The sequence below is a fragment of the Oscarella lobularis genome, chromosome 13 (assembly GCF_947507565.1).
Source record: "Oscarella lobularis chromosome 13, ooOscLobu1.1, whole genome shotgun sequence".
In the NCBI taxonomy this organism is placed as follows: Eukaryota; Metazoa; Porifera; class Homoscleromorpha; order Homosclerophorida; family Oscarellidae; genus Oscarella; species Oscarella lobularis.
In genome coordinates this window covers 1831249-1847277 of record NC_089187.1, presented here as the reverse complement: position 1 = coordinate 1847277, position 16029 = coordinate 1831249, and the positions used below count along the sequence as shown (strand labels likewise).

The following is a 16029-nucleotide window of genomic DNA, read 5'->3' as shown; positions in this document are numbered from 1 at the left end:
TGAACACTTTTCTGTCAGCGAGGTGGTGTCTTCTAGTCGCCAGTTACTTTGCTGCAACTGAAGCAGTCGGATGTGATATCTGTGAATGCGACACAGAAAACGGTCGAATTAATTGCAGTTCACGTTTTCCGAGGCTTCGGGTCTTGCCAGCTTCAGCTTTCCCCACTGACGGGATAAGAGAATTGTGCGGTACACATAGACGCGATCGAATGATTGGATTCTAGCTGAGCTGATATAAAATTTTATAGTCTATTCGACAACAACGCCATCGAAAGTATCAATGATGACTACTTCTTGCCTTTTAGAAACTTGACCCACATGTAAGACCATTTTTTGACAGAGACAACAATTATCGGTTTTTGATGTAGCAATGGAACACAAAACAAACTAACAAAAGTCTTCCAACTTCCCCAGAGCATAAAATCTGTGTAAGTAAATTTGCTCAGCTAAACACATAGATACATATAGGTACTACCGCGGTCGCGATGCTACAGAGAAGAGAGCCATTTTTGACACAGGCAAATATGCGAGGAGATCGGAAGCAAGCTTTGCACATCTACTTTTCGGCCTCCTAACTGGCTGGCTTCTCTCTGTTAATTAAACTAACAAATTAGGGATCGCGTTAGATTACAGTATGTGTCAGTGACACGCTTTGAGTAGGGAACTACGTCACAACTCTATTAGAGTCCTTTCAACTGGCTTTGCTAAAAATTTTGAGTTTTTAAGTCACGTGTAAGCTTTGCAATCGACACAGCAAATTTCTCACTAACAGATTTCTAGACTCTTGCAATCAAACAAAATACATTCATTAGAGTCGGGTGCTTTTCAGAATCTTAATAATTTGCAAATGCTGTAAGTCTTTGTGTGCGTGGTGACTTCTGACACGGATACGAAAATAATCTAAAACGATTTTTCTAGCGAATTATCTCTCAATGAAATTTCTATACTATCCGCTAATTTCCTCCTAAATGCAGGGCGGTGCACGAGTGATCAACCTAAGCTCATAATGTGATAAGTGGCTACTCCTTCCTGCTTGCACTACAGTTCGAGTTCTTTAGACATTTAGGATTTAACAAAATTTCTGAAATACCCGCTAATGTAGTCAATTCTTCTTGCGTCCAGGCTTTGTAAATGCTTCTGCTACCGGGTAAACTCAAAATTTAGCGTTTGCCTGTGTTCGCAGATATTTCGAATTTAATTCAATTACAACAGTATCTCAAACAGCGTTTGCCTCTGTGCCAAGCATAGAAACAATGTGCGCTGAGTTAAAATTGACATAATGAGATGTTAAAATGATGTTGTAGAGGCCTCTCAAACAACCGCATTTTACGCATTGAAGCCAATACGTTTTACTCTTTATATAAATCCAATCTTGTTGAAACAAAACTGTGAGGTAAAATTTTTAGTATGCCTTTAGCAATACGTTGTTACTATTTAGAGACTTGACTTTCAATTCTCTCACTACTATTGACGGCAGTGCATTTAGACCGGGAACAAATATTTGGAATTTGTAAGCTCATCCACATTCTTTAAAGTTGCAAAGAATGAGTGACGATCCTTTAGATATCTTCAGCGCAACCACATTTCGGAAATCGATTCAAAACTTTTCGAAAACATTCAACTTTGGGACACCCTGTTGGTTTGAAAACTTCGATCTTTGTGCAAAATCTATTTAAATATCTCTCCAACCATTAGTGATATTTCCAGCAATTATCTCACGGATCTTCCCAGCACTTTATCTACTCAAAATTCTCTTGCGTCCCTGTAGCCATTAAAAATTTGTTCTAGCATTGCTTGTTTGCACTGTTAATTAGATTTTGCACTTTCAATCAATTGACTAAGGTGAAATCCTCAACGTTTTCTGGTCTTACGCGTTTGGAACATCTGTACGGTTCATTAATTTATTAATTGATGCTCCAATGTACACTCTTTTCAAAGGTATTTAATCAAGAATAGCATTTCTGAAGTGGAAGACAATGCCTTCGTTAATTTAGAAAACATTCAGAATATGTGACTAAACAATCACATATAACAATTAAATAATTTGAGAATTTAGATTCCTGCAGCAAAATCCAGTAGCAAAGGCGTCACGAAAATCGCTAGTTGTATCCAACAAAACGAAAGATGTAACGATGTAAGAGCTGCTTGCACTAACTCTTCGCCTATATGTGTAACCCACTTCAGATTCCTAACATGCACTCAAATTGAGCATATGCCAATGGTCTCTTCCTCAGTCAATCTGTACTGTACCGTAATTTCATGGACATTCATGTATTTAGCTTTCTTTTTCAGAACCTGCGTCTCCAATCAAGAACCTTCGGTGTTCACGTTGCCCTGGTCAACAGCACTTCTGTTGGCATTAAATGGCTTCTCCTGTAAATGCACATCATATTGCAGCTCGCCAGACAAAGTTTTCACTTGTCAGCAGTGCCAAGTGGGCGCTAAATCTGTATTCACCAGCATGTCTTCCTCCTTCTGTAAAACATGCCCTGCAGGTATAACTAAGAACATGCTCACTCTCAGACTATTCCATGCTTACTGCACTGCGCATAGGTGGATTTTACCAAGATGAAGTTGGTTCAATTGAGTGCAAAGAGTGTGTTAGCGGAACGTTTGTTGATCCTAGCCGTCTACCGGGCACATCGGCTACAAAATGTCATGTGTGTCCCGAAGGCACAAAAACTAGACAGCCCGCTGGACACAAAGCGTGTTCGTGTTTAGATGGATACTATCGTCTTCAACGCTTCGGCGGATGCTATCGGTGTGCGGATGATGCCGGAGAAGAATGCATAGACGATTATCTTAGTGTTAAACCAGGCTATTGGTGGAGATGGAGTACCTTCGGAAGCCAAAACGAAACCGAAGAAGAAACGAAATATGTCAATTTCACTGAAAGCCTAAATGAAACCCACTATCTACAAACGACGGTCAATTTTACAGCAGCGCTTCCAACAATATACCGTTGCCCGCTAGAGGAAAGCTGCAACGGGTCTAACGGTTCGCGAAGAATAAAAGACGACAACATGTGCAGCAAAGGATACAAAGGAGTCCTGTGCGGCGAGTGCGACTACTACTACTACTCTTGGTTTCAAAAATGTCTACCTTGTCCACAAAAATGGCGTACAGGTCTTCAGTTGTTTGGCATTAGTCTTTTGGTCATACTGTTAGGAACTATTCTATACGCAATGGATAAACTTAGGTACACAGAAAACGGAGAAACCCTGGTGGATCAAATGAGCTCAATTCTGAAAATTATTGTGGGATTCGTGCAGGTGATGTCTGCTGTTTTCGAAGCTTTTTCCTTCATACCATGGCCAAGCGCCCTCCTCTCGGTGGGACACGTTCTAAAAGTTATTGAGCTGAACTTGCTAGCTGTTGCCACACCTATCTGTCTCAGTGAGAAATTTCGCATAAACGCACTGATCTTGCCTCTATTCGAAATTTCCTGTCAACTATTTATACTGTTAATACTGTGGACGTACTTTGGGATAAAAAGGAAGATTCTACTTCGCTCACGCCGATCGTTAACAGAGGTGGAAGGCAAATTATCTCAAACTCGAACATCCTGCTTTAGAAACAGCTGGTGGATACTATTTATTAGCTATCCGTCAACAGCAGCGTCTATCATGGCGGTGTTTCCAAACAAAAAGCTTACCTGCATAGAAATATGCCTCAGAAACTGCAACGATACTGACGAAGGGTACAAAAGTTGGTTTTTGAAACAAGATTTAAGCGTAGAGTGCTCCTACCAGAAATCCAAAGAACTGTGGATCTTGTGCTGGACACTGCTGGCATACGTACTTCTGTTGCCTTGTCTCCTGCTTGTTGCGCTAAAAATCAAACAACGAGCTGGAAATCTCGGTGATGGAACAACAAGAAATGATTTCTTCAGAAGCCTTACATTTCTCGACAATAACTACAAGAAACGGTTTTGGTTTTGGGAAGTAGTAGAAATCGGACGAAAATTTGCTCTCATAATTGGCATCGGCTTCTTTGGCAAGTTCAGTCATTCAGGCCTTGCCTTAGCTATCCTTCTCGCCGCTCTATTTTTAGTCCTACACACACAGCTAAAACCAATAAGTCAATCATTTGGGCACTGGCTCCAACTGATGTCGCTGAGCGTAATTGCGACGAACGTAACGATGGGAGCTTTGTTTCTTATCAATTATCAAGACAGCAGAGATCCTGGTTATAGCAACATAATAGACGAAAGCGTATTTTACGTTATTGTTATGACAATCAACTTCATCTTTCTGCTAGTGGTTGCAGGTAAGACGAACTTCGCGTATAAAGGAGAGGATTACTATAAATTACATTTCCAGGAAGTCTGATTATAGCCTTGATCAAAATCGGAAAACTTCTTTGCGGAGGCAGGCGCCTGACCTGCTGTAGATCGGCACAACGTGAAAACGATAGCAATGAAAACGAAAATGATGGAGAAATGCTTGAACTAATAAATTCAGGCAGCTCTTAGCTAAATAGAAGGCTTCTTGATCTTGAGACATAACTACGTGACTGTTTTATGTCTGTTGACATGGCTTTTTTACTCAGACTTCATTTCTTGCAGAGCTTTTGTGGTTAGACTGTAGTCGTGCCTGGCAATACAATTTCCCTTACTGCATTAGTAAACAGTCAAATAACGCAGCGGACCAACAGCTTCAAGATTGACGAGCCCACTTAGAGCAAAGGCATGAGAGGGAAGAGAGGAAAGCGGCCAGTAGGATGAACAGGATGGACGATTTCGCTCGCCCCAAGGTGACATTGTTTCCCTGACTACACTAACTGTGGTGGTGGATGTCTTTGAAACTGCCGAACAGTGTGAGGTTGCAAGATAAACGACGCTGCATTGTAAAGCTGAGGATACATTCTAAACAGCAATTTGAACATGAGCCAGCATGACATAGATATTTACTTTACCTCTCCTTGGCCTCTAAAATGAGTGACACGACTTCGACTGCCATCTAAAATTTTAGGCAATCGATCCTACTAGATAAACTAAGACCACTAAATGAGAGCCCCTTATTGACTTCTCTTTGGAGACGTTCGAGCCTGATCTGAAACAGAAATACGGAGAACTTCACAAGATCCTAGAATAAAAGTGTAAACACTCGTTTACCAAATGAACCCTTTTTGAACCTCAACGCCACTGTAAGTCAATACAGAAGGAGACGCCGGTTCCAAGTGCACAAAGATCAGAATATAGAACGGTGATCAGCGAGAGAAAACTAATCAAGAGACGGCTCACCCACAACTAAAATCTTGTTGCGTTATTACTGTCTGTTCTAGTTGACTGATGAATGGCGCTCCGTCACGTGAACCAGAAAACTCTTCATCAAGCTGACAGGTAAGCCTATTAATTAATAAGATCAAAAACTGAGAAGTATATTAATATTTGCTCGCCTTCGATTGACAGAAATGGTTTTTCGATACTTGCCTGGTATCTTTATTTCTTTCCTACAAAACATTTGAACCAGATAAACTAGAGCAAGAACGACAAGCCCCCAATTCACCATATATGGATCAGCAAATCCGCGTCCGCCTCTTGGTTCACAACAGTTTTTCTATCATGCTGTGCTGTGGTCCCTTCCGCCTCAGTGGACTCCGTAAGAACGGCGGGACATGACTTCTTAGGCCTTATCGCTCTCTTCGTTTGCAGCTGCAAGGAGGCTCGTGTGCCTTTCTGCTTTTTTCACCGCTGACTTCTTTTCTGGCATGTAAGCGTCCTTCAGACGTTTCCTTTGCTGACAAAATAAAGTGTGAGACAATCTGCCAATCGCACTCGGCTAACTCGTCGTGTGTTATTTCACCTCTGTGATTCGTACGGTGCGAGAAGGGATTCTAGAATCCGTGGTGCGAGCTTCCTTCGCCTTCGCTAGAATTCGATCTAGATCGGCCAATTGCTTTTGTTTCTCTTCTCTCCCGCTTTTCGATTCGTTTTCATGTGGCAATTTCGTCGGCGGGAAACTTGCGCGTCTTTAGAAAAAGAATCAGATATTCGAAGAAAAGTGGGATCCCTTTCGGGGGCCCCCCAAACCTGTATCGTCATCATGAGCTATATATGAGCGGAAATATTGTAGTATACGACCCCAGACCGCGTTATGCGGTCGTCGCCTCTATATAGGAACCGAGCACCTCATAATACGGGGCCAAAGGTATGATGTGACGTACCAAAACCAAGATGGCCGACCGGAAGAATCGAAGACGGTGCCAGCACCGCATAACGCGGTCTGGGGTCGTATACTACAATATTTCCTATATGAGCCGCCGTAGGACGCTTTTCAGACCTTCCAAAACAAAATCATCTACTACTTTTCACGGAAAAAACCTTACCATCCACTGAAGAGCACTTCGGCAGCGGCACGCGCTTCCGAAGTCTGTTTTGACGCGACGCACTCCTCCTGCAGCCGATGAACTAGTCCATAACAATTCCTGCCACGATGCAGTCAAGAGGTGAACGGCGTACTGGCGTACGAAGCCATGAAAGTCCTAGTCCGGGAACGTTTACGAAAGGCGCGCAGCTGCCGCGCAGCTGCCGCGCAGCTGAGCCTACATGCATACATTTTGAACGTTCTACAGTACAGGCTAACACAAAAAATAAACGTAAAACACGCAATTATCGCAGCTACAGACAAGCCCATGCACAAACAAGCAGCATACAGTACATACAGTACATGTAGTACCTTATAATTTATCATTTGTCACTTTTCCACGGAAGATCGATTTGCTGACTGAACGCCGATCCTTCGTCTTCATTTATCGCCCCTTGGGCAATAGCATCGTTGTGATCGTCGCTGTCGGGACACTCAAAGTCGGGAGAAGGAAGGAAGTCAGTGTTGCCACAAAAGCCTCCTCTCTCAAACACGTGTGTCATAAACCTAAAAAATTGCATTAATTAAAATTTGCACTTTTAAATAAAGAATGCTATCACCTGTTCCAGGAATTGTCGAACTTCAGCAAGAACGGATTGCCAACGACGATGAGTAGCGCCTTGGCTCTAGTAATTGCAACATTAAATCTCTAACATCACACGAAATGCACTTGAGATGAGACGTGAAAAAATTTGGCTTACCTTGGGACTTTTGACAAAGCCGAGTTTAAAGTAGGCGTCGTCATCGAGATATTTTTCATCGCTTCTTACCGTCGAAATAATTATAACAAGCCTCTCCTGACCCTGAAATTCTTCAACTGTTCCAACTTTGATTTCATCTCGCAGTCCAAGCTTTTTTCGAATTTCAATTCTTGTTTCTTGAACCTATAAAACCATTAAAGCCACTAATTTTGTACGTGAAAAGATTTGCCTGTTTTCTGTAAGGAGAAATAATTCCAATGTCCTCTGCCCTTACACCGATTCCTTTAGCGTCATTCAGAAGGCGATCGACCCACTCGACAATTTTAATAATCTCAGCGGGATTATAAAAAGAAGGACTGTCGGCTTTCCTCATGTCTTTTCCGATTACGTCATCAAAGACAACAGGAAAGTCCTTTTTAGGTAAATGCTTCCATTTGCAAAAGCAGGATCGAACTCTTTCATCTGCTCTACATTTTAGCTCATTGTTGTAAAACAGCTCGTTGGAAACCAAGATGATTTCAGGATACGATCTGTAGTTGTTGACAAGCATTGTTACGAGTCGATCATTGTAATGAGGACGTTCTTCTTTTCGGATGTAAGGAAGAGACTTCGTAGTCATGAGACGTTCCAACAGCGACAACTGCAAACCATACGTCGTAGCAATAGCTGATCTGAGAATGGGCCCGAGTTGCTTAGGATCCCCAGCTAAGACAAGCTGACTGCTGTCGTTTAGTAGACCTAATAAAGGTATCAAAGTCTCTGGTTCGGTTGCATAGCCGGCCTCGTCAATGAAGATGTGAGAGAAAAATGTTTCTCCAATTTTTGCAGAGACGAATCTACCCATTAATCGATTGTATTTGAAATAATGTATAGCCCAAACAAATTTTTTTCCTAACCTGCCAGCTGTGACAAGGGTAGTGGTAATAACCCTGTGGCTACTCAGTTCTTGTTTGCCAGGAAATTTGAAAGAGCTTGTGTAGTAGTCATAACAAGATACTTCCTTGAGTAGAGCTTGTTCACTTGCAAAAAATGCGTCATAGCTCAACTTACCATAACTTTTTTAGACATTCCTAATTTTTTCCTTCCTTCAGCGTTCATACGAAACACGTGTCGAACGTCAACGTGATTCAAGACGTTTTCACAGATGAGATCAGCTGCGCTGTTTGATGGTGCACAGGCCAAGACTCTGACGTAAGGACTTTTTGTAAAACCTGCGCGCCGGGCCGTACATGTTAGAATTAGTTGCATCACACCAATAAATTGCTCATAACCTGCTTGATGGTTTCCACGGTAGTTTTTGTTTTTCCTGTACCCGGAGGACCGAAGATGATATACGGAGCCGATCGTGACGTTCCACTGACGATGTTTTCGACGGCTTTTCTCTGTTCTGCGTTGGACTCCAATTCTTTGTCATAAAAACTGGCATAATCAATACTTTTATACCGCAGAATGTGTACTATAGAAACCGATCTTCTTACCGTTCTATCCTTTGTACCTGAAACGACTCCATAACAGCTTTGGGAAAGAGCACGGTCGGAAGGATATGGTTAGAATTGCAGACAGCTTTGTGCATCACTCTCATTGGAACACGATGAAACGAGAACGTAATATAAAATCTTTTTCCTGAAAGGAACTCCCTGTCTTGAAAGCTAAAGAAAGTTGCATGCGGCGATCAAATTAACAATTAATTAGATCTAATTATTATACCTGCCGTGAAATTTCAGTTTCACGTGCTCCAGATCCACGTCATGAACGTACCCGACGTATCGTCTCTGCGATCCTTCAACAATGACAGTAATGTGATCGCCTCTGACTAATGACGGACGATTTTCTGCAAGACCCTTGACCTAAAGCAAAGTAAAAGGTCTGCAAAAACCTCGAAATTAAATGTACAAAATTCAACCTCTAGTTTGAAAAGACCTCTGTCGACTAATTCCATTCTCTCCTTTCTGTCATATTTTTTTATGTCAATATGCATCTGTCGCTCTTCAGCCCAGAGCAGACTTTGCAGTTTTTCCCTATAGTTAACTGCACCTAGTGTTTTCGTAAGCAATTTCTCAAACTATTCTTTTGGTCTGCCGTGAGAGATATGCTCATTAAAACGCTTTGGAATTTTGTACTCTCCCAAATAGCTCAAAGGAAGGGCGTGGTCGGGTCTATGAAATAAAATAAAAACCCTACAATTAAAAAGTCTGAAAGAGCTCCATAAAATTAATTCACCTCGGTGGTTTAATACCATGGATAATTTCAAATTGGCCGCGAGGCCGCCGAAGTGGCGTTCTGGGTACAAATACTTGTGAGAAAACCATTTCAAAACTTGAAACGCTTCCCCTTGCGTAGCAGAGCATATCGAAATTTCTTCCAAACTGACTGTCACGTAGCTCAAAGACTACCTGGGTTGCGTGTACGCTGACGGAAGTAGGAGAAAATACTAATGATACCGAGTACTGTCCTTGAGCCTCAATTTCTACACTGCCTTCATCTGTTCCAATTTTCAAGTCCGTCTCGAGAGTAAACGCCCCAGCTGCGTTGGTGGTGATACAATTCAGTAGCCTAACTGCATGTTCGTCGGACGTATTCATAATGCGGATTACGGCTTCCTTCTTGCTAGAAATAGGGACTTTTCCAAAGTCGATGCTTCCCAAATCACCGTAGTCAAAAGACAGTTCAACATCAAACTTTTTTAGAGCCATTGCTTTTCTAGAATATTTGCAAACAGATAAAAGTACCATGTAACATAACTGAGATTTGTACATCATACCGTAGAATTTTGTCATTGCTTTGGCGTAGGAGTGAGCTTATCAGCGTTTTGTAAGATCCAGAGCACTTTTCTCTTTTCTCTAAGTAGTGATCGACCAGTTCTTCATGGGCCATGCTCGGAGGCCAGGGGCAAATTTTGAAGGATGAAAACTTTCCGCGTACTTTGAGGCCTCCTACAAAATGAACCATAACTAAGACGTATTTTTCAAACGTCATTTCTGGTTCCAAGTAACGCGAAGAGCAAAATTTCTTAAATAGTTTCGTCAGTTTTGCACGCGGGACGCTGCGTCCAAGAGGAAGAGCCTCCGACTGCAAGAGAAAGTCGTGAAAAAGCTTCGCTTCTGCTTCCAGTTGATCGCGCTTGGATTCCTTCATCATCCTTTCAAAATAACGGTCACGATTCGGCATAGCTCACACTCTGAAATGCAGTTCTCGCGTACGAAACAAACGCGCACAACGGCGAAGCTTCCCAAACATTGACCTTTACACCTAGAATTTACTCAATGCATACAATTATCCTCTGCTCAATGTACTCATTGACGCCAGGGATTTTCCCCAAGTAGAGAATTTGCATTGCGCAAATCCCCAACTCGGTTTATTGGGCTTGTCACCAAGTAGAATTACTTGATGTGCAGCAAACGAGGGACTGAAATACGGCGACAAGGTTTCTAACGTCACGTTTAGGCAATCAATACTATGCCTACTATATAAGGGCACCTTATTTGATTCCCCTTCGCAGGCGTTTTCAAACATCACGTGACTCCACAAAATGGCAAAGTCTACAGCTAGCTTGCGGATTATGGCTTCATTTTTGCTAAAAACAGAGACTTTTCCGAAGTCGATGTGTCCCAAGCAACTGTAGTTAAAAGAGAGTTCCAAATTTTCTTAGACCCATTGCTTTTGTACATCGAAGTTGAATGAAAAAGTGTAAAATAGTAACGATTTGCACATCATAGCGTAGAATTGTGAAATTGCTTTGGCAAAGGAGAACTTTCATATAATATCACTGTCTTCAATTTCGCGAACAATTTTTCGAATTTCCTCAAAGTCATCGTCTGCGTCGCCCAATACCGCTTGATTCCACTTCAATTTACTTTTCCCTTGCACAGATCGGATTTGTGTCCTATTAGACTTGGTTTGCTTCTCCAGATCTCTAGCCGCCTGAAATGGAAGGCAACAGTGATCTGACTCTGCTTCCAAGGCTCTAGTAGAAAGCGTTGCCATTCGATTCCTTAGCAAGCAGTAATTTTCTATTTTGTATCTCTCACTTGCAAGAATGACGCTTGGCTAATGCTCGCGTTGATTCGTATATTTCAAATAGTCCGTCTGGAAGTTCTTACAATGAATTTATCATCGACGCCGCAAAGAAAAGAAAGGTTGCTAGAAAGCTCTAGAGCTGCCACAAAGCAAATGAATCCATTGCCCGGTACAGTTATTAATAAAATGCACGAGCCGTCAGAAACAAAGATTTCAACCTGGTCTTCAGGAATGCGCATCACTCCAGCTACCTCCCGAACGGTGCTTTGGCGATGGGGCTCAAATACTCGGCGATTTCTTAAATTGGGAAAAACTATTCTGAAAACCACTGTGTCTGTGATAGCTATGTCAGAATCAGATCTGTACAATTTCTTTGGATACGTTTCGTCCACTTTCACTCGTTTGTGATACACTTTTAAGAACGCCTTTTTTATTGTGCTCCGAAAGCTGTGCCTGTGCTTTTTATACACACGTTCGTATATACTTTTTCAGCACGGAAACAGTTAAGATGGTCCGTCCTTCCTTTTCATCATGGTCAGAGTCATATCAGACTCGATCAGAGTCAGAGTCACTTCTTGAAGGCGCTAGCCCTTCAGTAAGCTCGCTGAGTAGCTCTTCTGCTCCTTCTACGTCAGGTAGAATGGCGAGAAAAGTGTCAAATTTGGTGCCAATTTTGAGATCGAGGAGCAATGCTCTGGCTGCTTCCTGTGGAATAGATGACCTCCGCTTTTCATATTGGCAAGAAGACAATACGTTTTTAGCAAGCAGAATATCTAAAATTGTTCCATCTTCTATCAGTTTCGCTGTATGAGAAACGGCGATGTCGAATTTTGGCCTCAACCGCTTCTCCCTCCCACGACCGTGACGACGCCATCGCCCGTGCTAAACTGTGCCGGATCTAACGCATAAGTACTGATGATGGGAGGGAGTGCAACAATATGTAGGTACAAGTAGGTAAGTGTACAAGTGAAAAGACTTTCGCCCAAAGGGACCCGCGTCACCAAATGTTGCCAGACAAAAACGTCTACTATAAGTGCTAACCTTTCTGCGTAAAGAGTGAGCGGAGAAACAATCCCGAAAGCAAATCGACAACAAACGTCGATCTACGGATCACGTGCCTCGACTAATCCAATTGATGTTGAAATGAATGTACAGGTTTTCAGCTGTCTGGCATCAGTGTTATGGTTATACAATTAAGAACTAGACGGTATTCTATTCGCAATAAAATTAGACATACACCAAGTAAATTAAAAATTAAAGAAATGTAGGATTTGTACAATCAGCGTCAAAAACAGTTGACTCTGTATGCCAAAACGTTCACATACACGATACTGCTTGTTATTTATCGTGAATTTACTTTAAGACAAAGATAAAAAGGATATAGCATGTAGGGAAATTTGGAAAAATGACATCTTTCAAAGATGTCATTTTTCCTTCACTCTTCTTGTGACCTAGGTGATATTGTTTCTCTAACTACAGTAACCACGGATACTAACAATTGCGAATTTGGATTCTTTGTGACACTGCCAAACTTCATTAGCCTCGTACCAGACCTTTCTCTGTGTCCCGTATAACGGTCCCCAGCGAAAGGACGGGACACAGAGAAAGGCTACCTTATCGTTGTACTCGCGCCACCATCATTGGCATCAGTCCTCATACGTTAGAGCTGGCACAGTTGAGTACGAGCGATATCATATGGCGTCGTTACGGCTGTGGGAGAAACAGTTGAAGCCAAAATTCTGCGTCGCAGTTGCTTATACAGCCGAACTGATAAAAGATAGAGTAATTTTAGATAAGCTGTTTGAGGAAGACGTGTTGAGTTCTAGCCAATATGAGGCGATGAGATCATCTCCTCCACAGGACGCAGCCAGAACATTGCTCCTCGCCCTCAAAATTGGTACTAAATTTGACACGTTTCTTGCCCTTCTGCCAAAAGTAGAAGGAGCAAAAGAGCTACACAATGAGCTTACTAAAGATCTTGAGCAAGCTTCAAGGAGGGACTCTGACTCTGACTCTGACTCTGACAGCGACCATGATGGAGCGGAAGGACGGACCATCCTAACTGTTTCCGTGCTGAAAAAGTATAAACGCGTGTATAAAAGGCACAGGCACAGCTTTCGGAGCCTGATAAAAAAGGCGTTTTTAAAAGTGTATCACAAACGAGCTAAAGTCGACGAAACATATCCGAAAAAATTGTACAGATCTGATGCTGCTCCTTCTGGCATTGCTATTGGAGAGATGGTGGTTTTCAGAATAGTCTTTCCCAATTTAAGAAATCGCCAAGTATTTGAGCCACATCGCCAACGTATTGTTCGGGAACTATCAGCAGTAATGCGCATTCCTGAAGACCAGGTTGAAATCGTTGTTTCTGACGGCTCATGCATTTTATCAGTAACTGTACCAGGCGATGGATTTATTTGCTTCGTGGCAGCTTTGGACGCTCAAAGCAACATTGATTTTCTTTGCACCGTCGATGATAACGTTATTATAAGGATTGACGGTCCACACGGACTATTTGAAATTTTTCATAGTCGTTTTTACGACTCAAAGCGAGAATTCAGCAAGCGTCTTTTTGGCAAGTGAGAGCTACAAATAACTACTAATTAGCAACGGATCGAATGACGTCTTCTGCTAGAGCCTTGGACTCAGACTCAGAGTCGGATCATTTCTACCTGGAATTTCAGGCGGCTAGAGATCTGATGAGACGAACCGAGTCTAACAGAAGACGACTCCGATCCGTGCAACTTCTAGTTAAAAGTAATTTGAAGCTGATTCAAGCGGTTTTAGACGACGCAGACGATGAATTTGGCAAAATACAAAAAGCTGCTCGCAAAATAGAAGACAGTGACAACGTCACTGCACCTGCACTCAAGGTAAACTGATTTTGGCCGTCATTTCCAGAAAGATCACATAGATGTATACACTCGTATACTGCGTAATTTTCAGGTAGATGTATTCGGTTCTGTGAAGAGACTCTCAATACTAACCGATTCCAATAAGAAACTTGGAGCCTCGGTCAATTCATTTAATTCTCTTGTAATTTACACAATTAACACGTTTATCTGATTCATGCTCAGCCATTCTTTGCAGAATTTGAAACCTCGTTCTGAATTTTTTGTTCAAGTGCCTAAAGAGTATTTCGGTTTGATTATTGGATCTAAAAGAAAAACACTTAAAGCAACAATGAAGAAATCAAACACCACCATTGAAATTATAGAAGGAAAAGGATTTCACATTAAACAAAAAACCGAGAAGAATTCAAATGCTGAAACAGCCGCAAGAGAGATTATGATGGACAGGGTGGTAAGACTAAATAACTCAACCCTAATGAAAGAGTCGCTGTTATTTACTGATTATTCAGGATCATAGAAGGTGCTTGGCATTGTTCAAAAGAGATATAGAGTATGTCATTTGCGCTGAGCAAGCCGACGCCCAACTAACAGTGCACGAGTCTCGTCTACAAACAAAAGCACCGGTAATCGCTCCGTTGTTAATTTGCAAAAACTGATTCAAAATCTTCAGTTAAGCATGAAAGATCATCATAAACAGCCAAACTGGAATCGTTTGAATGAATACTTGAAAAAATTTCTGCTTGGTTTGAAGCAAAGAGAATTAGATAATCCAGAAGCTCGAAAGTTTCAAATTGACTGCCTGGTTCGCATTGGCCAAATCAAGATCAATCGTAAAACGCTTTATCAATTCATATTAAATATTTGATTCATCAAAATTGCAGTGAAAGAAACCAAGTTTTCGTCAAAAGAAGCAGAAGACAAACTAAACGCAGGATCGCGGTCGGAATTTGTTCACCTAAAGAAAGTCCGGAGAATGGTTGAGAAACGTTTTCGGTCCAAGTCACGCGAGTTTGACCGCTATTACGTCACGGTCATTACTCCGTCGTGCAATGTGCGCAGTTGCGTTGTTTACAAACCAGAGCAGAAAGAAGAGGACGTTGATCTAGGAGATTTTCGTAAAGCAGGCGACGGCTACTTTTGTGCACGCAAATTTCCAGAATGCACCGTTAACATCCCCATGCCGGACGTTGGCGGTGATTGTAGGCTCATCATTTCAGCCGGTATTAGCAATTATTTTGAGGGAATCTTTGTAGCATTTTTTATCTTGTAGCGGTGCTAGACTCACCATACACGAAGAAAACTGAAGATGATTTGATCATTGAAAAGACAAAGACGCTAGGACGAGCAGAAAACGATTACGAATTTTTGACCACCTGTTCTTCCTTTCCGCCTAATTACCTGATTGATTTCTGCAGGAGAAGCAGTTACCAATGCTATGAGAGAGATGGATTCGAAGTTGCTCTGGTTTCAGAAAGGCAGCTGCATTCGAGTCAGGAAAGATTTAAATCAAAAGCAGGAGAAGTTGAGGTTCGTCTAACAAAAGACTTTATAGGTTGCTCACTAAAAGTATGCTTACTATGTTAGTATGACGTTCACGTAAGAAAATCAAGTGTTCGTCGCGGGCTAAATTCCCGCGATTGGAAGCCGACAGCACTTGCCAAAGATATGGTAGACACAGTGGCTTTTGCAAGAAACTACAGTAAGAAATAGCTACAGTATGTTTTCCAAATTAAAATTATATGATAATATCCGCAGTTTTGCTTGAAACCTCATTAGAAAAGGAATGAGAACGCAGCGGAGACTTTTTTTGAACTTTGTGGTGTCGTAACAAAAAGACTGCGTTTTGTAGAACACCTCTATCTTAGAAAACAGCACAGTCGTGAGGTTTCAGCCGTTCTTGGTGAAGAGCTCAGCAGCACTTGGGGAGTCTTGAAAGCCACGTAGCCAAGACCTACTCAGCACAGAGACAGGAATTCCCAGAGAACTAGTCTGAGATCTGAGAGAGCCTTTGAGATCCCATAGGTCAAAAAAACGGCCTTGGCCACACTGAGATCTATGTCTAGATCTAAATTAAGGATCTACATCTCAGCA

General features: G+C 41.9%; 3 protein-coding genes and 1 long non-coding RNA gene across 4 annotated transcripts; 2 read left to right on the top strand and 2 right to left on the bottom strand.

The window, feature by feature from the left end:
- The first annotated feature begins 177 nt into the window (after positions 1 to 177).
- On the top strand, positions 178 to 4628 carry LOC136194777 (uncharacterized). The gene is made up of 19 exons (XM_065984023.1): positions 178 to 189; positions 249 to 320; positions 369 to 428; positions 661 to 732; positions 781 to 852; positions 919 to 1008; positions 1059 to 1127; positions 1184 to 1255; positions 1305 to 1388; positions 1439 to 1510; positions 1564 to 1635; positions 1696 to 1764; positions 1815 to 1886; positions 1939 to 2010; positions 2057 to 2134; positions 2185 to 2241; positions 2293 to 2495; positions 2554 to 4269; positions 4323 to 4628. Exons 5-19 carry the CDS (start codon positions 848 to 850, stop codon positions 4472 to 4474), a joined length of 2883 nt encoding a protein of 960 aa, XP_065840095.1. The 5' UTR covers positions 178 to 189; positions 249 to 320; positions 369 to 428; positions 661 to 732; positions 781 to 847; the 3' UTR covers positions 4475 to 4628.
- A 587-nt stretch (positions 4629 to 5215) lies between these two features.
- Positions 5216 to 6105, bottom strand: LOC136194780 (uncharacterized). Its single transcript, XR_010671713.1, has 5 exons — positions 6035 to 6105; positions 5808 to 5973; positions 5511 to 5741; positions 5401 to 5454; positions 5216 to 5350 (listed from the first exon to the last, which is right to left on the bottom strand). It is a non-coding gene; the product is annotated as an uncharacterized lncRNA (long non-coding RNA).
- A 471-nt stretch (positions 6106 to 6576) lies between these two features.
- On the bottom strand, positions 6577 to 12174 carry LOC136194581 (putative helicase mov-10-B.1). Its single transcript, XM_065983766.1, has 14 exons — positions 12128 to 12174; positions 10547 to 11984; positions 9831 to 10497; positions 9290 to 9769; positions 8973 to 9225; positions 8777 to 8916; positions 8548 to 8718; positions 8341 to 8488; positions 8120 to 8280; positions 7966 to 8069; positions 7299 to 7905; positions 7070 to 7252; positions 6929 to 7017; positions 6577 to 6875 (listed from the first exon to the last, which is right to left on the bottom strand). The coding sequence occupies exons 9-14, from the start codon at positions 8165 to 8167 to the stop codon at positions 6692 to 6694; spliced, it is 1215 nt and encodes a 404-aa protein (XP_065839838.1). The 5' UTR covers positions 8168 to 8280; positions 8341 to 8488; positions 8548 to 8718; positions 8777 to 8916; positions 8973 to 9225; positions 9290 to 9769; positions 9831 to 10497; positions 10547 to 11984; positions 12128 to 12174; the 3' UTR covers positions 6577 to 6691.
- Positions 12175 to 12693: 519 nt separating this feature from the next.
- Positions 12694 to 15828, top strand: LOC136195043 (uncharacterized). The gene is made up of 10 exons (XM_065984310.1): positions 12694 to 13665; positions 13722 to 13959; positions 14033 to 14122; positions 14177 to 14389; positions 14448 to 14561; positions 14609 to 14768; positions 14820 to 15158; positions 15209 to 15465; positions 15523 to 15637; positions 15694 to 15828. Exons 1-10 carry the CDS (start codon positions 12782 to 12784, stop codon positions 15723 to 15725), a joined length of 2442 nt encoding a protein of 813 aa, XP_065840382.1. The 5' UTR covers positions 12694 to 12781; the 3' UTR covers positions 15726 to 15828.
- Positions 15829 to 16029: the final 201 nt, after the last annotated feature.